The following is a 17,019-nucleotide window of genomic DNA, read 5'->3' as shown; positions in this document are numbered from 1 at the left end:
ATACATCCACACATTTGTATATCTAGTCCTCACCTATATATACCTTTTCATGAACATTATTTTTTATGATCATTACATGGTATAAGGAGGAGTCATTAAAAACTGTATACTGTGATACTGTAATATACATGTGGATAGATACAGTGTTGTAGAGTAGATGAACTATTTCTATGTGTGTGTGTGTGTAGACATTAATGAGTGTGTAGTGATGGCGGGTGTGTGCGGAGCGGCACGCTGTTGGAATGTTGAAGGTTCATTCATGTGTGAATGTGAGAAACGGCAGGAAGAATTTGACCCACTTACACGACAGTGTTTGACCACAGGTAACACACATACACACACACTCACACACACACACACACACACACACACACACACACACACACACACATACATACTCTCACACCCACACACACACTCACACACACACACACACTCACACACACATACACACGCAAACACATGCATACACACACGCACACGCACACATACACACTCACATACACATACACACGCACACACACACATGCACATACACACACATGCGCACACACACACGCACGCACACACACACACACACACACACACACACACACACACACACACACACACACACAAAGTGCTGGTTTTAGTACATAACTGCCCCCTAGTGTTCCAAACTGAGAGATACAGACACTTAAGAAGAAGAAGCCTTTATGTGTCACATTACAGTGCAGTGAAATTATTTTCTTCATATATCCCAGCTTGTTAGAAAGTTGGGTAGTTTAGAAAGAATACAGTTAAAACAATGAGAAGGCAATCGAGATTAAATGCTAAAATGTTAATTATATTATAGATAAATGCATTCAGGGTTTGGGCCTCCTGTAACCTTGAACCAGTTCTACATTTGATCATGTTTTATTATACACTTTAGCCCTCATAATTACAGTGTAACAAAAACCCTGGTGTTGTAGCAATTGAATACAGAGCACTTCCTCTGTACTGAATATGGAAACAATACTAATTATAATTAATTACAATTGTATTCATCTGTAATGGAGGAATTACAGTGTGGGAGGAAAATGAATATAAATAAAAATCAATATGTAATGTTGAAGCGTCTTGTAATCATCTTAACACGACTGATATGTACATACAGTATATGATATGATATGAACGTAGAAAACAAAATGAAACGAAGCACCACGATCAGAAAATGTGCCGAAGTTCTAGAGTGATGTATCACAGGATCCATGTGCAAAAATAAGTAAAGACGTAAGTTAAGGCAGCATGTCGTAGAGAGACTGCTGTATCAGCTAGAGCTAGTGCAGTATACCTGCTTAGTTAGATTTAAGTGTAGGATCAGGAACTCACTTTAGGGCATTCATTTATGTATCTAATCTTGTTGTTTGTTTTTTTTAGGGTCACCGTCAGGGACAGGGTCATCATCACCTTTACCTCAGCCAGGAGAGCAAATAGAGTGCTACTCTAACGTGGATCAGAGGGACCAGTGTACAGTTCTATCCTCTAATGCGACTGTACAGGAGTGCTGCTGCACTGTGGGGAAAGCCTGGGGGCGCAAGTGCCAACACACTCTCTGCCCACAAGCTGCAACATGTAAGCAAACACACACAAACAGGTTGTGTAATAATACTGTAATCAGGGTGGCTGGTATAAGTGGACTAGCATGGCTAATATATATATATATATATATATATATATATATATATATATTCTGGACTTTTGTTAAGGTAAGCATAACAGGCAAGCATTTACATTAATGAATGTAAATTTATAAAAAGCCATGCTGTGGTGGATTTCTTTCTAGACCAAACTGACGATACATGGAGCCTGTTAGTGACCGTTGTGTAAAGTGAAAATGCACAACTATTTTACTTGATTTTTACCAGTGATTCATACAGGATGAGATGTATTACCAGTGAAATAAATGTCACCAAATCTACTGTAAATCATGTCAGCTGGAATCTAAGGGAACATGATTAAGTTAGCTAGTTAAACTAAACATGAAGTTAGCTAACTTTAAGTTAGGAAAATTTGTTAGACATCTATGTTTTTGTTAGATAACCATCAAGACAAATTCTAGGTTTGTTAGTGTTAGCAGAAAATTACAAATCAGTTACAAATATTTATTTTTGCTCTTGAATGTGCATGTTTAACCATAGATCATTTATTTCACTTGAGTGACTTTTTGGCTCCATACTTCTAATTTTTTATTTTAATTTTTACATTTCAATTCAATTAGTTTTTAATTGAGTAAGATGCTGACACAGTATCCATACATTACTTAAGTACAGTTTCTCTTTTTACACCACTGGATATAATAGAACAAGTGGTGTTATAAACAACTCAGGGTCACATTGAGAAACATAAACCAAAACTATAGAGTTAAATGCTCTGGTTAGAAAGTGACATTGAGAAAGGACTGGTGAAAGATTAACACAGACTGTGTATGGAATAGAGGCTGTAACTCTACATACAAAAAGGTGCATGACCAACATAAGCCTGTCTGTATATTTGTATTTATGTATGTGTTTATGTACAGATATATATATATTAACACAGGATGGACATTTTTATGCCAAAAAATGTAGGCAGACTTGCAAAATTACCAATGTGTCTATGCAAAAAGAACTACAGTTATCGCCACAGAGTAGGTCGGTAATTTGGTCTGTATTTTGCTTATGGGTGGAGAGAGAATTTTTTTTATTGCCGTCTGAATAGGAATTAAGAAATAAAAAGTAAGACTAGCCGTGATGTCACATGATCAAGTTTGAGATTGACTAATCATCCTTAACTTAAAGTTCTTCCCTTCTCGACCTGTCACAATCAAACATCACAAAAATGCTACCTACCTTGAGAACCTCCTCCCTATAAGGAACACAATAATGATATTATAGACTAAATACTCTCTCTCTATATATATATCTCTCTCTCTCTCTCTCTCTCTATATATATATATATATATATATATATATATATATATATATATATATATATATATATATATATACAGTGGGGGAAAAAAGTATTTGATCCCCTGCTGATTTTGTACGTTTGCCCACTGACCAAGAAATGATCCGTCTATAATTTTAATGGTAGATTTATTTGAACAGTGAGAGACAGAATAACAACAACAAAATCCAGAAAAACGCATGCCAAAAATGTTATAAATTGATTTGCATTTTAATGAGGGAAATAAGAATTTGACCCCTCTGCAAAACATGACTTAGTACTTGGTTTAAAAACCCTTGTTGGCAATCACAGAGGTCAGATGTTTCTTGTAGTTGGCCACCAGGTTTGCACACATCTCAGGAGGGATTTTGTCCCACTCCTCTTTGCAGATCTTCTCCAAATCATTAAGGTTTCGAGGCTGACGTTTGGCAACTCGAACCTTCAGCTCTCTCCACAGATTTTCTATGGGATTAAGGTCTGGAGACTGCCTAGGTCACTCCAGGACCTTAATGTGCTTCTTCTTGAGCCACTCCTTTGTTGCCTTGGCCCTGTGTTTTGGGTCATTGTCATGCTGGAATATCCATCCACGAGCCATTTTCAATGCCCTGTCTGAGGGAAGGAGGTTTTCACCCAAGATTTGACGGTACATGGCCCCGTCCATCGTCCCTTTGATGCGGTGAAGTTGTCCTGTCCCCTTAGCAGAGAAACACCCCCAAAGCATAATGTTTCCACCTCCATGTTTGACGGTGGAGATGGTGTTCCAGGGGTCATAGGCAGCATTCCTCCTCCTCCAAACACGGCGAGTTGAGTTGATGCCACAGAGCTCCATTTTGGTCTCATCTGACCTCAACACTTTCACCCAGTTGTCCTCTGAATCATTCAGATGTTCATTGGCAAACTTCAGACGGGCATGTATATGTGCTTTCTTGAGCAGCGGACCTTGCGCGTGCTGCAGGATTTCAGTCCTTCACGGCGTAGTGTGTTACCAATTGTTTTCTTGGTGACTATGGTCCCAGCTGCCTTGAGATCATTGACAAGATCCTCCCGTGTAGTTCTGGGCTGATTCCTCACTGTTCTCATGATCATTGCAACTCCACGAGGTGAGATCTTGCATGGAGCCCCAGGCCGAGGGAGATTGACAGTTCTTTTGTGCTTCTTCCATTTGCGAATAATCGCACCAACTGTTGTCCCCTTCTCACCAAGCTGCTTGGCAATGGTCTTGTAGCCCATTCCAGACTTGTGTAGGTCTACAGTCTTGTCCCTGACATCCTTGGAGACCTCTTTGGTCTTGGCCATGGTGGAGAGTTTGGAATCTGATTGATTGATTGCTTCTGTGGACAGGTGTCTTTTATACAGGTAACAAACTAATATTAGGAGCACTCCCTTTAAGAGTGTGCTCCTAATCTCAGCTCGTTACCTGTATAAAAGACTCCTGGGAGCCAGAAATCTTTCTGATTGAGAGGGGGTCAAATACTTTTTTCCCTCATTAAAATGCAAATTAATTTATAAAATTTTTGACATGCGTTTTTCTGGATTTTTTTGTTGTTATTCTGTCTCTCACTGTTCAAATACAACTACCATTAAAATTATAGACTGATCATTTCTTTGTCAGTGGGCAAACGTACAAAATCAGCAGGGGATCAAATACTTTTTTCCCTCACTGTATATATATATATATATATATATATATATATATATATATATATATATATATATATATATATTTATATACATATATATATATATATATATATATATATATATATATATATATAGGTACATCTAAAAAATTTGAATATCATGGAAAACCTTTTTCAATTAATTAAGTAAGTTTAAGTAATTTAATTCAAAACGTGGAACTTTCATATATTCTAGATTCATTACACATTAAGTGAAATATTTCAATCCTTTTTTTGTTTTAATCTTGATGATTATGGTTCACAGCTCATGGAAATCAAAATTCCAGTATCTCAAAATATTAGAATAAAGAATTTATAATACAGAAATGTTGACCTGAGAAGGGCTCTAATCATCTAATTAACTTACAACACCTGCAAAGGTTTTCTGAGCCTTTAATCTCTCAGTCTGTTTCAGTACACACAACCATAATCGTGGTGAAGATGAAAGTAAATTTTGCATTTCATTTGGAAATCAAGGTTCCAGAGTCTGGAGGAAGAGTGAAGTCCAGTGTGAAGTTTCCACAGTCAGTGATGATTTTGGGTGCCATGTCATCTGCTGGTGTTGGTCCACTGTGTTTTCTCAAGCCAAGAGTCAATGCAGTGTCTACCAGGAGATTTTAGAGCACGTCATGCTTCCATCTGCTGACAAGCTTTATGGAGATGCTGATTTCCTTTTCCAGCAGGACTTGGCACCTACCCACAGCACCAAAACTACTAGTAACTAGTAACTATCAACTTTGCTTGATTGGCCAGCCAACTTGCCTGACCTGAACCCCATAGAGAATCTATGAGAGACACCAGACCCAACAATACAGACGAGCTGAAGGTCGCTATCAAAACAACCTGAGCTTCCATAATACCTCAGCAGTGCCACAGGCTGATTGCCTCCAAGCCACGCCGCATTGATGCAGTAATTCGTGCAAAAGCAGTCAAAAGCACATTGAGTGCATAAATGAACATACTTTTCAGAAGGTCAACATTTCTGTATTATAAATTCTTTATTCTAATATTTTGAGATACTGGATTTTGAGTTCCATGAGCTGTAAGCCATAATCATCAAGATTAAAACAAAAAAGGCTTGAAATATTTCACTTTATGTGTATATATGAATATATAATATACACTTTATGTAATATATGAAAGTTCCACTTTTTTAAATAAATTATGGAAAAAATGAACTTTTCCATGATATTTCCACCTGTGTGTGTGTGTGTGTGTGTGTGTGTATACTGTATACAGTTCAAATTTATGTGCATAAGGGATTTGGCTTTGACTTTGTACTTAAATGTGAACAAAAAAGTATGTATTCATAAGCATATAAACATATATGTTTATATGTATTCATAAGCATATAAACATATATGTTTAAAAAGGCAAATTGACTGGGAGAAAAGTATTCAGAAACTATATTTAAAAATTATATGTAAATGTTACATAAAATAAATAAAGTTCTAGATATCAACACTGCAAAAGAATGTTCTTGTGTAAATTACACTTGGTGTCTTTTTAAAAGGCATTGGTTGGTACAGATTTGATGGAAGTAGCAATCATAGTGAAGGCAAAGGAGCTTCCTAAAGTTCTCAGGGACAAGATTATTAAACAACACTCAAATGTAAGTTGCAGAGCCATAGCAAAGAACTTAAACATCCCTGTCAGTACAAATGGTTCGAAAATATGCAGGTGTAAAGTTAATGGAACCCCAATTAATAGTCCCAGGACAGGTGACAGGTTAACAAGATTTCATAATGCCCTCTCTGACTATAATAAGGAAGGTAAAAGAGAAGCCAGCAGCGAAACAAAAGTAGCTGCAGGAACTGAAAGCAGCAGGAAAAACAGTTACACAGAGAACATAAGCAGTGAATTGCATCACATCATCATCTCTATTCCTATACCTCATGCAAAACTCCTCTGCTAAGAAAGCAGCACAGAGATGTGCTTAAGAAAAAGCACAGAGATCTAAAAGCATTTAGACCAACCAGAATTCTTCTGGAACAGTATACTCTGGTTAGGCAAAACAAAAAAAGAACTCTTTGGCAATAACTCAGGTCATGTTTGGAGAAAGGATCATGAGCGCACACTTTCTAAGAACGCAATGCCCACAGTGAAGTATGTAGGTAGGAGCATTATGATATGGGGCTGCTTTTCTTAGAATACTTATTCTCCTCCCTGTACACATGAATATACAGTATGAATACACTTGATCACTACAGTCAGTAACTGTACCCTTACAAAGTGACCTATGTGTTAAGTTTACCTGATAAACTGGCAAGTAAGTGTGTGTACACACCTGTTTTATATTTTCCTCAGCTGAATTCCAAGCAATGTGTCCGAACGGACGCGGCTATGTGACTTCTGCACTGGGGGCCTTCAGCTATAGGGGTAACACACACACACACACACACACACACACACACACACACACACACACACATATATACACACTTTATATTGTAAATAGTAACTCTTCCAACACAAAGCCTTGTGTATATGTATTTGCTTTGTTGTGCTTGTTGTCCCTGATTGGTGTGTTGTGGCATCATGGCAGATGTGGACGAGTGTAAACTCTTCGACCCGGAGGTGTGTAAAGGTGGTGTGTGTGTAAACAACATCCCTGGTTACTCGTGTTACTGCCCCAGTGGATACTACTATGACATGGACTTAATGGAGTGTATAGGTAAGAAAACATCTATCTGATTCTCCGTGTTTGTGGCACACACCGATATGACTCATTTCATATCATAATATAATGTAGGCCACCATATACTTTCTGACACATTCCATATCTACTCTAACCTTCTTGCTCCAATCTTTCTCTTTATGTTTCTTTTTTTCTGTTTTCATGCATCAGTACAAGTCTGTCTTTGAGATCCAGATTGTATGAGCAATATATTTTAGTCAAGGCATGAATCAACTTTTTTTCATCCTGAGTCATGTATGAAAGTGAACACTTATAGAAATTATATATGTGCTGTTCCATCTAAATCTGCTTTCAGATTCATTAATGAGTGTTTCTGTGTAGACAGTATGCATATTATTAATTGGCACTGCTGTACTATAAATTTTGATGCACAAGAGACTACTGAGCTTAGATCGCTATAGATCAGTCAAAGCCAATTAAAGCAATCTAGAAAAAAAAGGAAAACAAAAACCTAAAATACCATTATGTTGAGTGAGTTAATGTTCATTTACCTGAATTTGTCATGTGGTGGATGTTAATTTTACACACTGGTTGTACTAGTGGATCTGATAGTATACACTTTTAATTTCTATTCCCATTTTTCTCTTCTGTAGAATTGTCTAACATTTTGTAGCCTTAAGGTTCATTTTAAGATATTGGACATCAAAGTTTTGACATTCCAGTTAGCAAAATTATGAAATCCTAAAATTGACGGTAGAGTCCATAAGTCTGAGAACACATTGAAAATCTGGAATATTTTTTTTATTTGAAACTTCAAAAATATGTGTGTGTGTGTGTGTGTGTGTGTGTGTATATATATATATATATATATATATATATATATATATATATATATATATATATATATATATATATATATATATATATATATAAGGAAATTTGCAACATCTTGACTATTCAATTTTCTGTGAGTCTTATCCCTTCTACTGAAGCAAATGTTCAGATGACATGGGGATGGATTTGATCTAACATGGATCATCAGGTTTTACACAAGCCTGTGGAGTCTGTGTCAGCTCGAGTGCATACTGTCATTAAAGCAAAAAAAAGACATACCAAATACTAAGAAATTCTGAAATTTATGTAAATATTTCCAAAATTCTACTTTTCACTTATTACTTATTGCTGATAATATAATTTGTAATGAAAGCCTTTTGTGTTAAATTGAAAAAGAATGCCAAACAGAAGCATTTTTACCCGTGCTCTCAGACTTTTGGACTGCACTGTACATTTACATGTTTTAAAAGCCCTACAATTTGTTTCCTTCAAATTTACATTAAGGAAATTCTGAGACTATTAGAAAGTAGATTTTTCAATAGTGGCCAAACATTACCTGCTTAATTTTATTGTTCTGTAATTTTTATTATTCTCATGAATCTCTTAAATCTCAATAAATAAGTCATATATGGTATAACTCACTAAAGAGCCCATTGAGCTTGTTAAGATTACTTTATGATTATAAATGCTTCTTAAAAGTTTTATATTTCTTAGTGTATTCTCTAAGATTTAAGATACAAGATATTTCAAGTTTTAAAAACTGACGTTGTTCCTAGACAATATATTTTACCTTGATTTTTTTTGTAAAACATTTAACATACATTAGAACATAAATTATTTTTTTTTGCGGCCACTCAGTTGCACAAATAATCTTCTAGCTGACCTTCAATCCCCACTTACACTAAAATGCTCTGTTTATCAAACAATGTCAGTAATAATTAATGCTAATTTTATCTGATTTAAGCTACGATATTATTTTTATTCAGTGCTGAACACTATCTAATGTGTCAGAACATTTATACCAGGGACTACACTAGACTTATACTTTGGCTGTTTTGTACATTTACTATTTATTATTCATATAGCATATATACTGTATAGAACAGTTAAAAGTTTCTTTCTCCTCCAGCTCACCTTACTGAGGTTTTAAGTCTATTCTTTTATTTCACACTGTAAATAGAATGTGGATATTGATTGGCCAAGGCCATCTATGTTTCATTCATCCTGTATGATGATGGTCTGGCAGATAGATCCTCATAAAACCAAGTTTATCTGTGAGATTGGAGATAGAATTTTTTATTATTATTTTTTTTATATTACACCCAAAACTTTGCAAAATAGAATTAATAACACCACAGAACAATAAAGTGTTCCCTCAAGGATGAAGTTTATGTGATTAACTCATTTTCAACCAAAATGCCTGATAGAACAATGCAATACTGAGGTAATAATTTGTTAGCATAGGATCACATCAACATAAATTTATGTGCATTCATTTATAACCACAACAATAGCAACAAATAAATAACCTGGACAATGTCCAACCAAACTGACATTTTCTGCTAGCACATTCACACATAGAGTCCTCTACCCTTAGCTTTTATGAATTTTTTATGTAGAGGATCGTTCGACTTTTAATTTGGTCTCGTTCTTTTTCTTAGTGTCTCCCCTACTAGTGACCAAACTGGAATTTCACATTTAATCTTATAGTTCTTACACTAATCTAGGCTTACACTTACACTTTTCTGTCACCTGTTTTGTTTTGTTGTCACCTGTCACTCTTTTTAAAGTTTATGATCAGAAGGTAGTTCCTTCAATAATTTCTATAGTAATAATATGAATATGAATAATTTGAATAATATTATTGAATGTGTCTCTTTGTTTGTAGATAATGATGAGTGTGAGAGTAGGGATATGTGTCCGGGTGGTCTGTGTGTGAACACACTCGGTTCATATTACTGCACTTGTGAGCCGCCTCTAGTGCTGGATGACACACAGCGCTCCTGTGTCAACAATTCAGACCTCACTGTGGGTAAGACATGTTGATATTCATTTATATGATTCATATAAGAATAAAACTAGTATAATAAAGCTATAATAAAACTATACCATTCTGTTCACCATATTAACAGTACAAAAAGTTACAAAAAGGTTAATAACACTAATTACCAACCCAAAAAATCTTGCTCCCTGTTAATTTTGCTCTTTTTATTTCAATTAAAGACATATTTGCTAAAATATTTAAAAGGTTGTCAAACTGTTAAGTTTGAGAATATAAACATGCTGGGTATGTTAAGTTTAAAAACATTCACAGTTTTTTTTTCAGTTAGCAAATTTTGGGAGTATTGGAACTTTGGGCACATTTAGTAATATTACCTTTGAGGAGATTAAAATGGTGGGAAGTATAAAACAGCTAGTTAGGAAATATTAGGGTTAGACATACTAACACATTCTTAAACCAATTAGGGAATATTCCCACTTTAGTATTATTACATGTTGTGACTGTTACAGTTCTGAAAATTTGGACATAATAAAAATGCATAAATGTAGTGTGTGTGTGTGTGTGGTGGGGGGGCTTTAGGGCAGTTCTGAAATAAAACATGCCAATTTGCTCAAGACAATACAAATAACAGTGAACAAATGATAATAAATATATTTGGTAAGAAATAGTTGTAGACAGGTGAGAAGGTGTACAGTCTGTTTGGTACAGTGAGTAAACATCTCCTGTGGCAACCAGTATTGCTCTTTGGTGGTCTGCATCTCTTGCTGAAAGTACTTCTGAGACTGCATAGTGTGTAAAGCAGTGGGTGAGCAGTCTTGCTGAGGAGTTTTTGCAGGATTCTCTTCTTAGTGACTAGCACTTTTGTAAGTTCTTCCCATGTACAAGTCCATTTCCTTTAGGTAGTCCAGTTTCCTTGAACCTCCGTAACATGGCGATAGAGAGAGATAGATCGTCTACTCTAAATTGTCTCTAAGTGCGAATGAGCAAGTATGTATGTGTGTGTGTGTGGGTGGGTGGGTGGGTGGGTGTGTGTGTGTGGGGGTGGGTGTTTGTGTGTGTGAGAGAGAGAGAGAGAGATACTCTGCTGTGAATTGGCATACCATCCAGAGAATCTGTGCCAGCAGATTGCACTTAGCAAAAAGCATATGTTTATCTTTTTTTTTTTTATTGCAAATCAGTGCAGTTTATTGTATATTTTCTATTTGTATCTGAATCTGTTCTAATCCATCTTTAAAGCACTTTAAACTTCATTCATTTGTTCATTCATCTTCAGTAACCACTTTATTTTAAGGGCGGATCCAGGGTGGATCTTGGGAATACTGGGCACAAGCTGTTATGCACCCTGAGAGGGACACTAGTCCATCACAGGGCACCATGCATACATGTACAGCTTTCAGGCCTAGGACCAACCTTGTGGCAAGTTGTTGGGAGGTGAGCCCACTCAGGTGCTTCTTCAGTCCCTTGTCATTTTGAGATTGGACTGCTGCAACTTGCCTCTGGTAGGTCTTCCTCTGCATGCCATTAGACCTCGTCAGCTTTAAAACACTCATTTAAAACACTAATGCTCACCTACAAAGCAAAAAACGGACCAGTGCCGACCTACCTTAAAGCAAGGCTGTTCTCTGTTGTGACACCTTGGCGGTCAAATTAACTTTCCCCGAGTCACTGGCTGTCATCAAACAACAATAAAGACCTACCTCTTCATGAAGTACTTAAATTAGCACTTTGTTAAAAAAAAAAAAAAAAGCACATTTATCCTGGTCTTGTGTTTTTTTTTCATACTATACTAACCTCACAATAGGTATTTTAGACTGATAGTACTCTTAGTCCCCGACTGAGCTCAGGATCGAAACCAGAACCCTGGAGTTGTGAGCTGGCAATATTAACCTCTGCGCCACTGTGCCACCCACTTTTTCAACTTATTTTTTTACTTCTATATTAATGCTGTCTGCTCTCAATTTTTCTCTTTCTGTCTAGATGAGAACGTCTCATTCTGTTGGCAGCATGTAACAGCTGATCTGGTGTGTCAGAGTGTTTTGCGAGGGATTCAAGTGACATTTATGGAGTGTTGCTGTTTATATGGTGAAGCTTGGGGGCTTCAGTGTGCTCTGTGTCCCCAGAGAGACCAGGGTAAACACACGCGCGCACACACACACACACACACACACACACACACACACACACACACACACACACACATGCGTATGTGTGTGTGAATTGGATTTTGAAATGTATTGTTTTTATTTTATCAGAGCAATATGAGACACTGTGCAGCACTTTCGGTCCTCCTCCAAACTCTCCTCGGTATGCAGAGCGTTTTGCCTCACTGCCAGGTGGAGGAGGGGGTTACAGAACGCCGTACAGTGCCCCCATTTACCCAGACATACCCTCGTCTGATTACAGTGACTACAGTGCAGGACTCAGGTACGCAAGCAGTCTTTGTATTCAGTTCTATTGAAATTCAAAGTAGTATTACTGGCCACTGACATTACTATTACTCATATTACTCCTATTACTACTACTACTACTACTACTACACAGAAAAATCCCTAGTGTTGAATTAACACCCAGAGTGTTTATATGAGTCCAATGGACTTATATAAACACTGTAGGGTGTGAATTCAACACTGTGGGTGTTAAATGAACACTGGTAATTTTGCTGTGTACTACTACTACTACTACTACTACTAATAATAATAATAATAATAATAATAATGTCAATTATTGAAATGAACGGTAACACAACAGCATAAATATATTCTTATTGATCCAGCTCCAGGCGTTACTATGAGGAAGAAGATTATGACCCAGCTGCTGCTCCTCCATTCGCATCATATCCTCGTACTGGACGATTCTACGGCTCACGCTTTATCCACACACCCCTCACTGAAGGTGCTGAAGATCAGGAGTCATGGAGAGGCCCCGCTCCTTTCCCACCCTTCACTGACAGAAGACCAGGAAGTGAAAGACCACAGAGAGTCTATGAAAGTGTGTACACACAGAAAGCATTTATATAAGTTTTTTTTTTTTTTTATCTTATTTAATGTATTAGTTTAAAATTAAATGTACTAAAATTATTTTTATTTATGTTTTATTTGTTGTAAATAATAGTCAATTTACTTAATAATAACATTTAAAAAGACATTTCATAATAAAAAAAGCACAATAAAAACACATTTTAAATAATTTTATTAGCAATAAGACTATATGCAAACACGACAACTTTTTTAATTATTGTTTTGATACTTCTATTTCCATGTTACCTAATTGACCTATTTTAATATTTAAAAAAATACTAATAACTCTATATGCTATAGTCATATTTTATTATATTTTATATCATATATTATATTATATTATATTATATTATATTATATTATATTATATTATATTATATTTGACTTGCTTTTATTGCAGATTTCTAGGAATTAGAGCAGGCCGTCGATTTTCACAAGGGTTTGTAACACAAACTGATAGCGCACCTTGCAAGAGAGCACTCATAAATAATGTCAGTGATCTAGCTATCCAACAGCTTGTTAAAATCATGACATTCTTTTCATGAGAAAATCACACTAGGTTGTAAGCAGGTGCCAAGGCAGCATTAGAAAATAGCCTAAATAAAAAATCCCACATTGTTTTTGTAAAATATATATATATGTTGTCTTAATATGATGTCAAAGTATATTATTGGCAGAGAAATTAATTTTTGGCTGTTTTCCTAAATTCAGCCACAGCAACATCAGACAAGTTTTTCCCAAATTGCTACATGTATATTAGATGCTGCAAGAAGTGCTATAAGATATTGTTATTTATGACTCTTTATTTACTTTTATCAGTTATTCTTGTATTAATTGTTTCTCCCAAATGGTCACAAAGGCAGATTTTTACGTTGTGAGGAATCAAATCAGTACACCTTGTTTCACAAGAGATATGCTTGTTTTCATGTGCAAAAGGATGAATATTGCCCCTCAGTGGCCAATTTGAGTGAGATTGTAGTAGTTACGAATGGGTCCCTAGAGGAACCCACCATTCAGCTTTTGTGGCGATAGGTCAGTGATAACCCTGTCAATTGCCTGCTGAACACTGACTGGCCACATTTTTATTTATTTAGTTATGAACAGTTCATCATCAGTTAACCACTTATCTGAAGTTAGCTCCTTCCCCTATGTATGAGCACACCCCATTTCACAATCATCCTCAGAATCCTGTCCTTCAATTTTCATGCAAACACGTGCAACCATACATGAGTTACACCCTTTCATTGCTAGCATTTATTAGCATGCAGCAGCCATACTGTTTATCTCAACAGTATGTTTTTTATCGTTATTGGGGGACACACTCTCCTGACTAGTATTTGTAAAATCCTAGGACTAGTTTGCAAAAATAGGTTTTGCATATTATGCAAATGAGCTAAAAAATCAAAGTGGGCAGAGATAAATGGTTCTTGAGGCTTTGTTGTTGGGAGAATCCAGTGAATAAGTGGAATGAAGAAATTTCAATATAGGACTTATGGTTCATGAGATATGGGTCAAATCATAAATCACATTGCGATAGCACCATCATTACACCACTCGGGCCCATCTGTCTTGCCTGATTAGCGGGAGAGACCATGTTTCATGTGTGCGCCTCCTATGATTTAATCTGCATGATCAGTTTTAGTGGAGAAAAATAATAATAAGAAGAAAAATCCCAACAAAAATAATAGGGTTCCAAGCTCTACATGCACATAATAAGCAATGTCTTGATGGGTGTTCTGGTGTGTGTGTGTGTGTGTGTGTGTGTGTGTGTGTGTGTGTGTGTGTGTGTGTGTGTTTGTGTGTGTGTGTGTGTTTTTTTTCAGGGCGGTACGAGTCATTCGCTGGCCTGCCAGAGGATGAGTGTGGTATACTGCAGGGCTGTGAAAATGGCCGCTGTGTTCGTGTAGGTGAAGGATACACCTGTGACTGTTATGATGGATATCAGCTCGATATCGCCTCTATGACCTGTCTAGGTAACACTGTCCTTATTTATAACAGACCTGTGGGATGTGTGACAATATCCTGCTATGATTGTAAATTCTGATTCTGTTTATTTTATTATTATTATTATTATGATGATGATGATGATGATGATGATGATGAATAATACATTTTATATACACTGAGTTTGTTGTATAAACTGGAAACTGCCCTTAATAAAAATTTTGGCCCTTTATTAAGTAAAATGTGAAATAACAAAAGTAAGAATAGGAAAGAATCAACCATAAGTAAAATAAACAAAATGACCAAAACACAAAAGTACCAAAAATATTAAAAAACAACAACAAAAAAATTAAAATTGTGCGTGTGTGTGTGTGGTGTGTGTGTGTGTTTTATGTGTCACTCCCCTACCCTGCAGATGTGGATGAGTGTGAGGACCCAACCTTTCCAGAGTGTATAAATGCACGGTGTGTAAACACAGAAGGTTCGTATAGATGTGTGTGTCTGAGGGGATTCATCACGTCACGCAGACCGAACTACTGCATACCTGCTTAACCACACACACACACACACACACACATACACTAGCAAAAATCCTGACTCAATTAGCTATTAACTATATCCTATTTTGTTGGATTATTTTATAGACACTATAGTTTTTATCTGTTATGGCTGTAAATTGTTTTGTTTTTTTTTATATATATTTTTATATCTAATTTTCTAGCCGTTACACAAATGCAATATACAAACCATTTAGGCACAATATTTTGACTCTGTAAAAGATTTGCTATCTGAGATACGGACACTGATTCAGTAAACGCAAGAGTTTCGAGTAGAGTTTATTTGAAACTGGTTATGAAAGCACATTTATTTGAATGTCATTAGGTGATATGTTTGATGAATGAACTTGAGCGTCATAGAGGTCTAAAGCATCCTTATGTTTGTTTGTGATTGTACGGTTGTGTATCACGTGTGTAACACAATGCACTGTATTTGTGACCTTTTGAATTTTACGGTGATTTGTTCATTGTATTGCCTTATATTTTTGATGCAGCTAAAATTCTGAGGTGTCAAAAATAAATTAGCAAATATAACAGATCAGTTTCTTTCAATAGTACAGTTTTCATGTAAAGTTTCTTGTAAAATTCCATTAAAAAATGCAATTTACCTGACTGTTGTCTGGGGCCAGCCATAAAATACACCCTTTAGTTTGTATAGTGTGTCATAGTGTCATACTATACAGTATGGCAAGACCAAATATGTTATGTATAAGAAGAGGTGATGCAGGCCTACTGTCTATAACATACTGTTTGGTATGGAAGTATGGTTTGGGACAGAGATGTAGTATATTGAGTATTATTATACTAAAACATAAATTATGCATTGTAGCCTGTAAAACATTTCCTCTATTTTTTTTTTTTTTTTTTTTTTGGAGGACTCGTTTTCAGAAGAGGATAGTTTTCTGAAGAAATATACAGCGATTCTCCTGACATAATTACAAAATTGTCTGTAATAGGTTGTAGCAGACGGCACCCAAGTTTTTATTATTATTATTATTATTATTATTTTACCATTCTGAAGATCTCGTGAACTATAGAAAAGTACTTTTATTTGCGACATGAGGAAAATGTGCCACACTGAAACGCAAAACGTTCACTGGATTACTCTTATATTGAATTGTCTCTTCAGCAGGGGAGGAGCAGGGGATTTTTAAAGAAAGAAATACAGACTGTCACGAATCGTGACGGAGCAGAGATAGGACGGATGCAAGTGCAGGATGAACAGTTGTTTATTAGAAAGAGAGATAGGCAGACAAATCCAAAACGTGATCCAAAACGTAATCCACAAACATGCAAGAGGTCAGGCGATTGGCAAACAGGCATACACGGGGCAAGGCAGGAATCTAGGTCGATAAACAAAACAAGAAACGAACTATGACGAGGGGCTGGAAGCGGA

The 17,019-nt window shown here is 36.1% G+C and overlaps 1 protein-coding gene across 4 annotated transcripts in view; it reads left to right on the top strand.

The window, feature by feature from the left end:
- The window catches only part of LOC108264294 (latent-transforming growth factor beta-binding protein 4), an 83,244-nt gene extending 67,009 nt beyond the window's left edge, over positions 1-16,235 (top strand). For all 4 annotated transcript variants that reach the window (XM_017465687.3, XM_047155038.2, XM_017465686.3 and 1 more), the window contains 10 exons: positions 189-323; positions 1,402-1,596; positions 6,939-7,010; positions 7,177-7,305; positions 9,992-10,135; positions 12,083-12,235; positions 12,358-12,529; positions 12,879-13,093; positions 14,946-15,095; positions 15,482-16,235. In XM_017465687.3, coding sequence (XP_017321176.1) covers positions 189-323; positions 1,402-1,596; positions 6,939-7,010; positions 7,177-7,305; positions 9,992-10,135; positions 12,083-12,235; positions 12,358-12,529; positions 12,879-13,093; positions 14,946-15,095; positions 15,482-15,618 — 1,502 coding nt within the window. In that variant the 3' untranslated portion in view covers positions 15,619-16,235. The remainder of the gene's footprint in view (positions 1-188; positions 324-1,401; positions 1,597-6,938; positions 7,011-7,176; positions 7,306-9,991; positions 10,136-12,082; positions 12,236-12,357; positions 12,530-12,878; positions 13,094-14,945; positions 15,096-15,481) is intronic.
- Positions 16,236-17,019: the final 784 nt, after the last annotated feature.

This window comes from Ictalurus punctatus, chromosome 4 (genome assembly GCF_001660625.3).
Source record: "Ictalurus punctatus breed USDA103 chromosome 4, Coco_2.0, whole genome shotgun sequence".
Taxonomy (NCBI): domain Eukaryota; kingdom Metazoa; phylum Chordata; class Actinopteri; order Siluriformes; family Ictaluridae; genus Ictalurus; species Ictalurus punctatus.
This window is presented reverse-complemented; position numbering and strand designations above follow the sequence as displayed.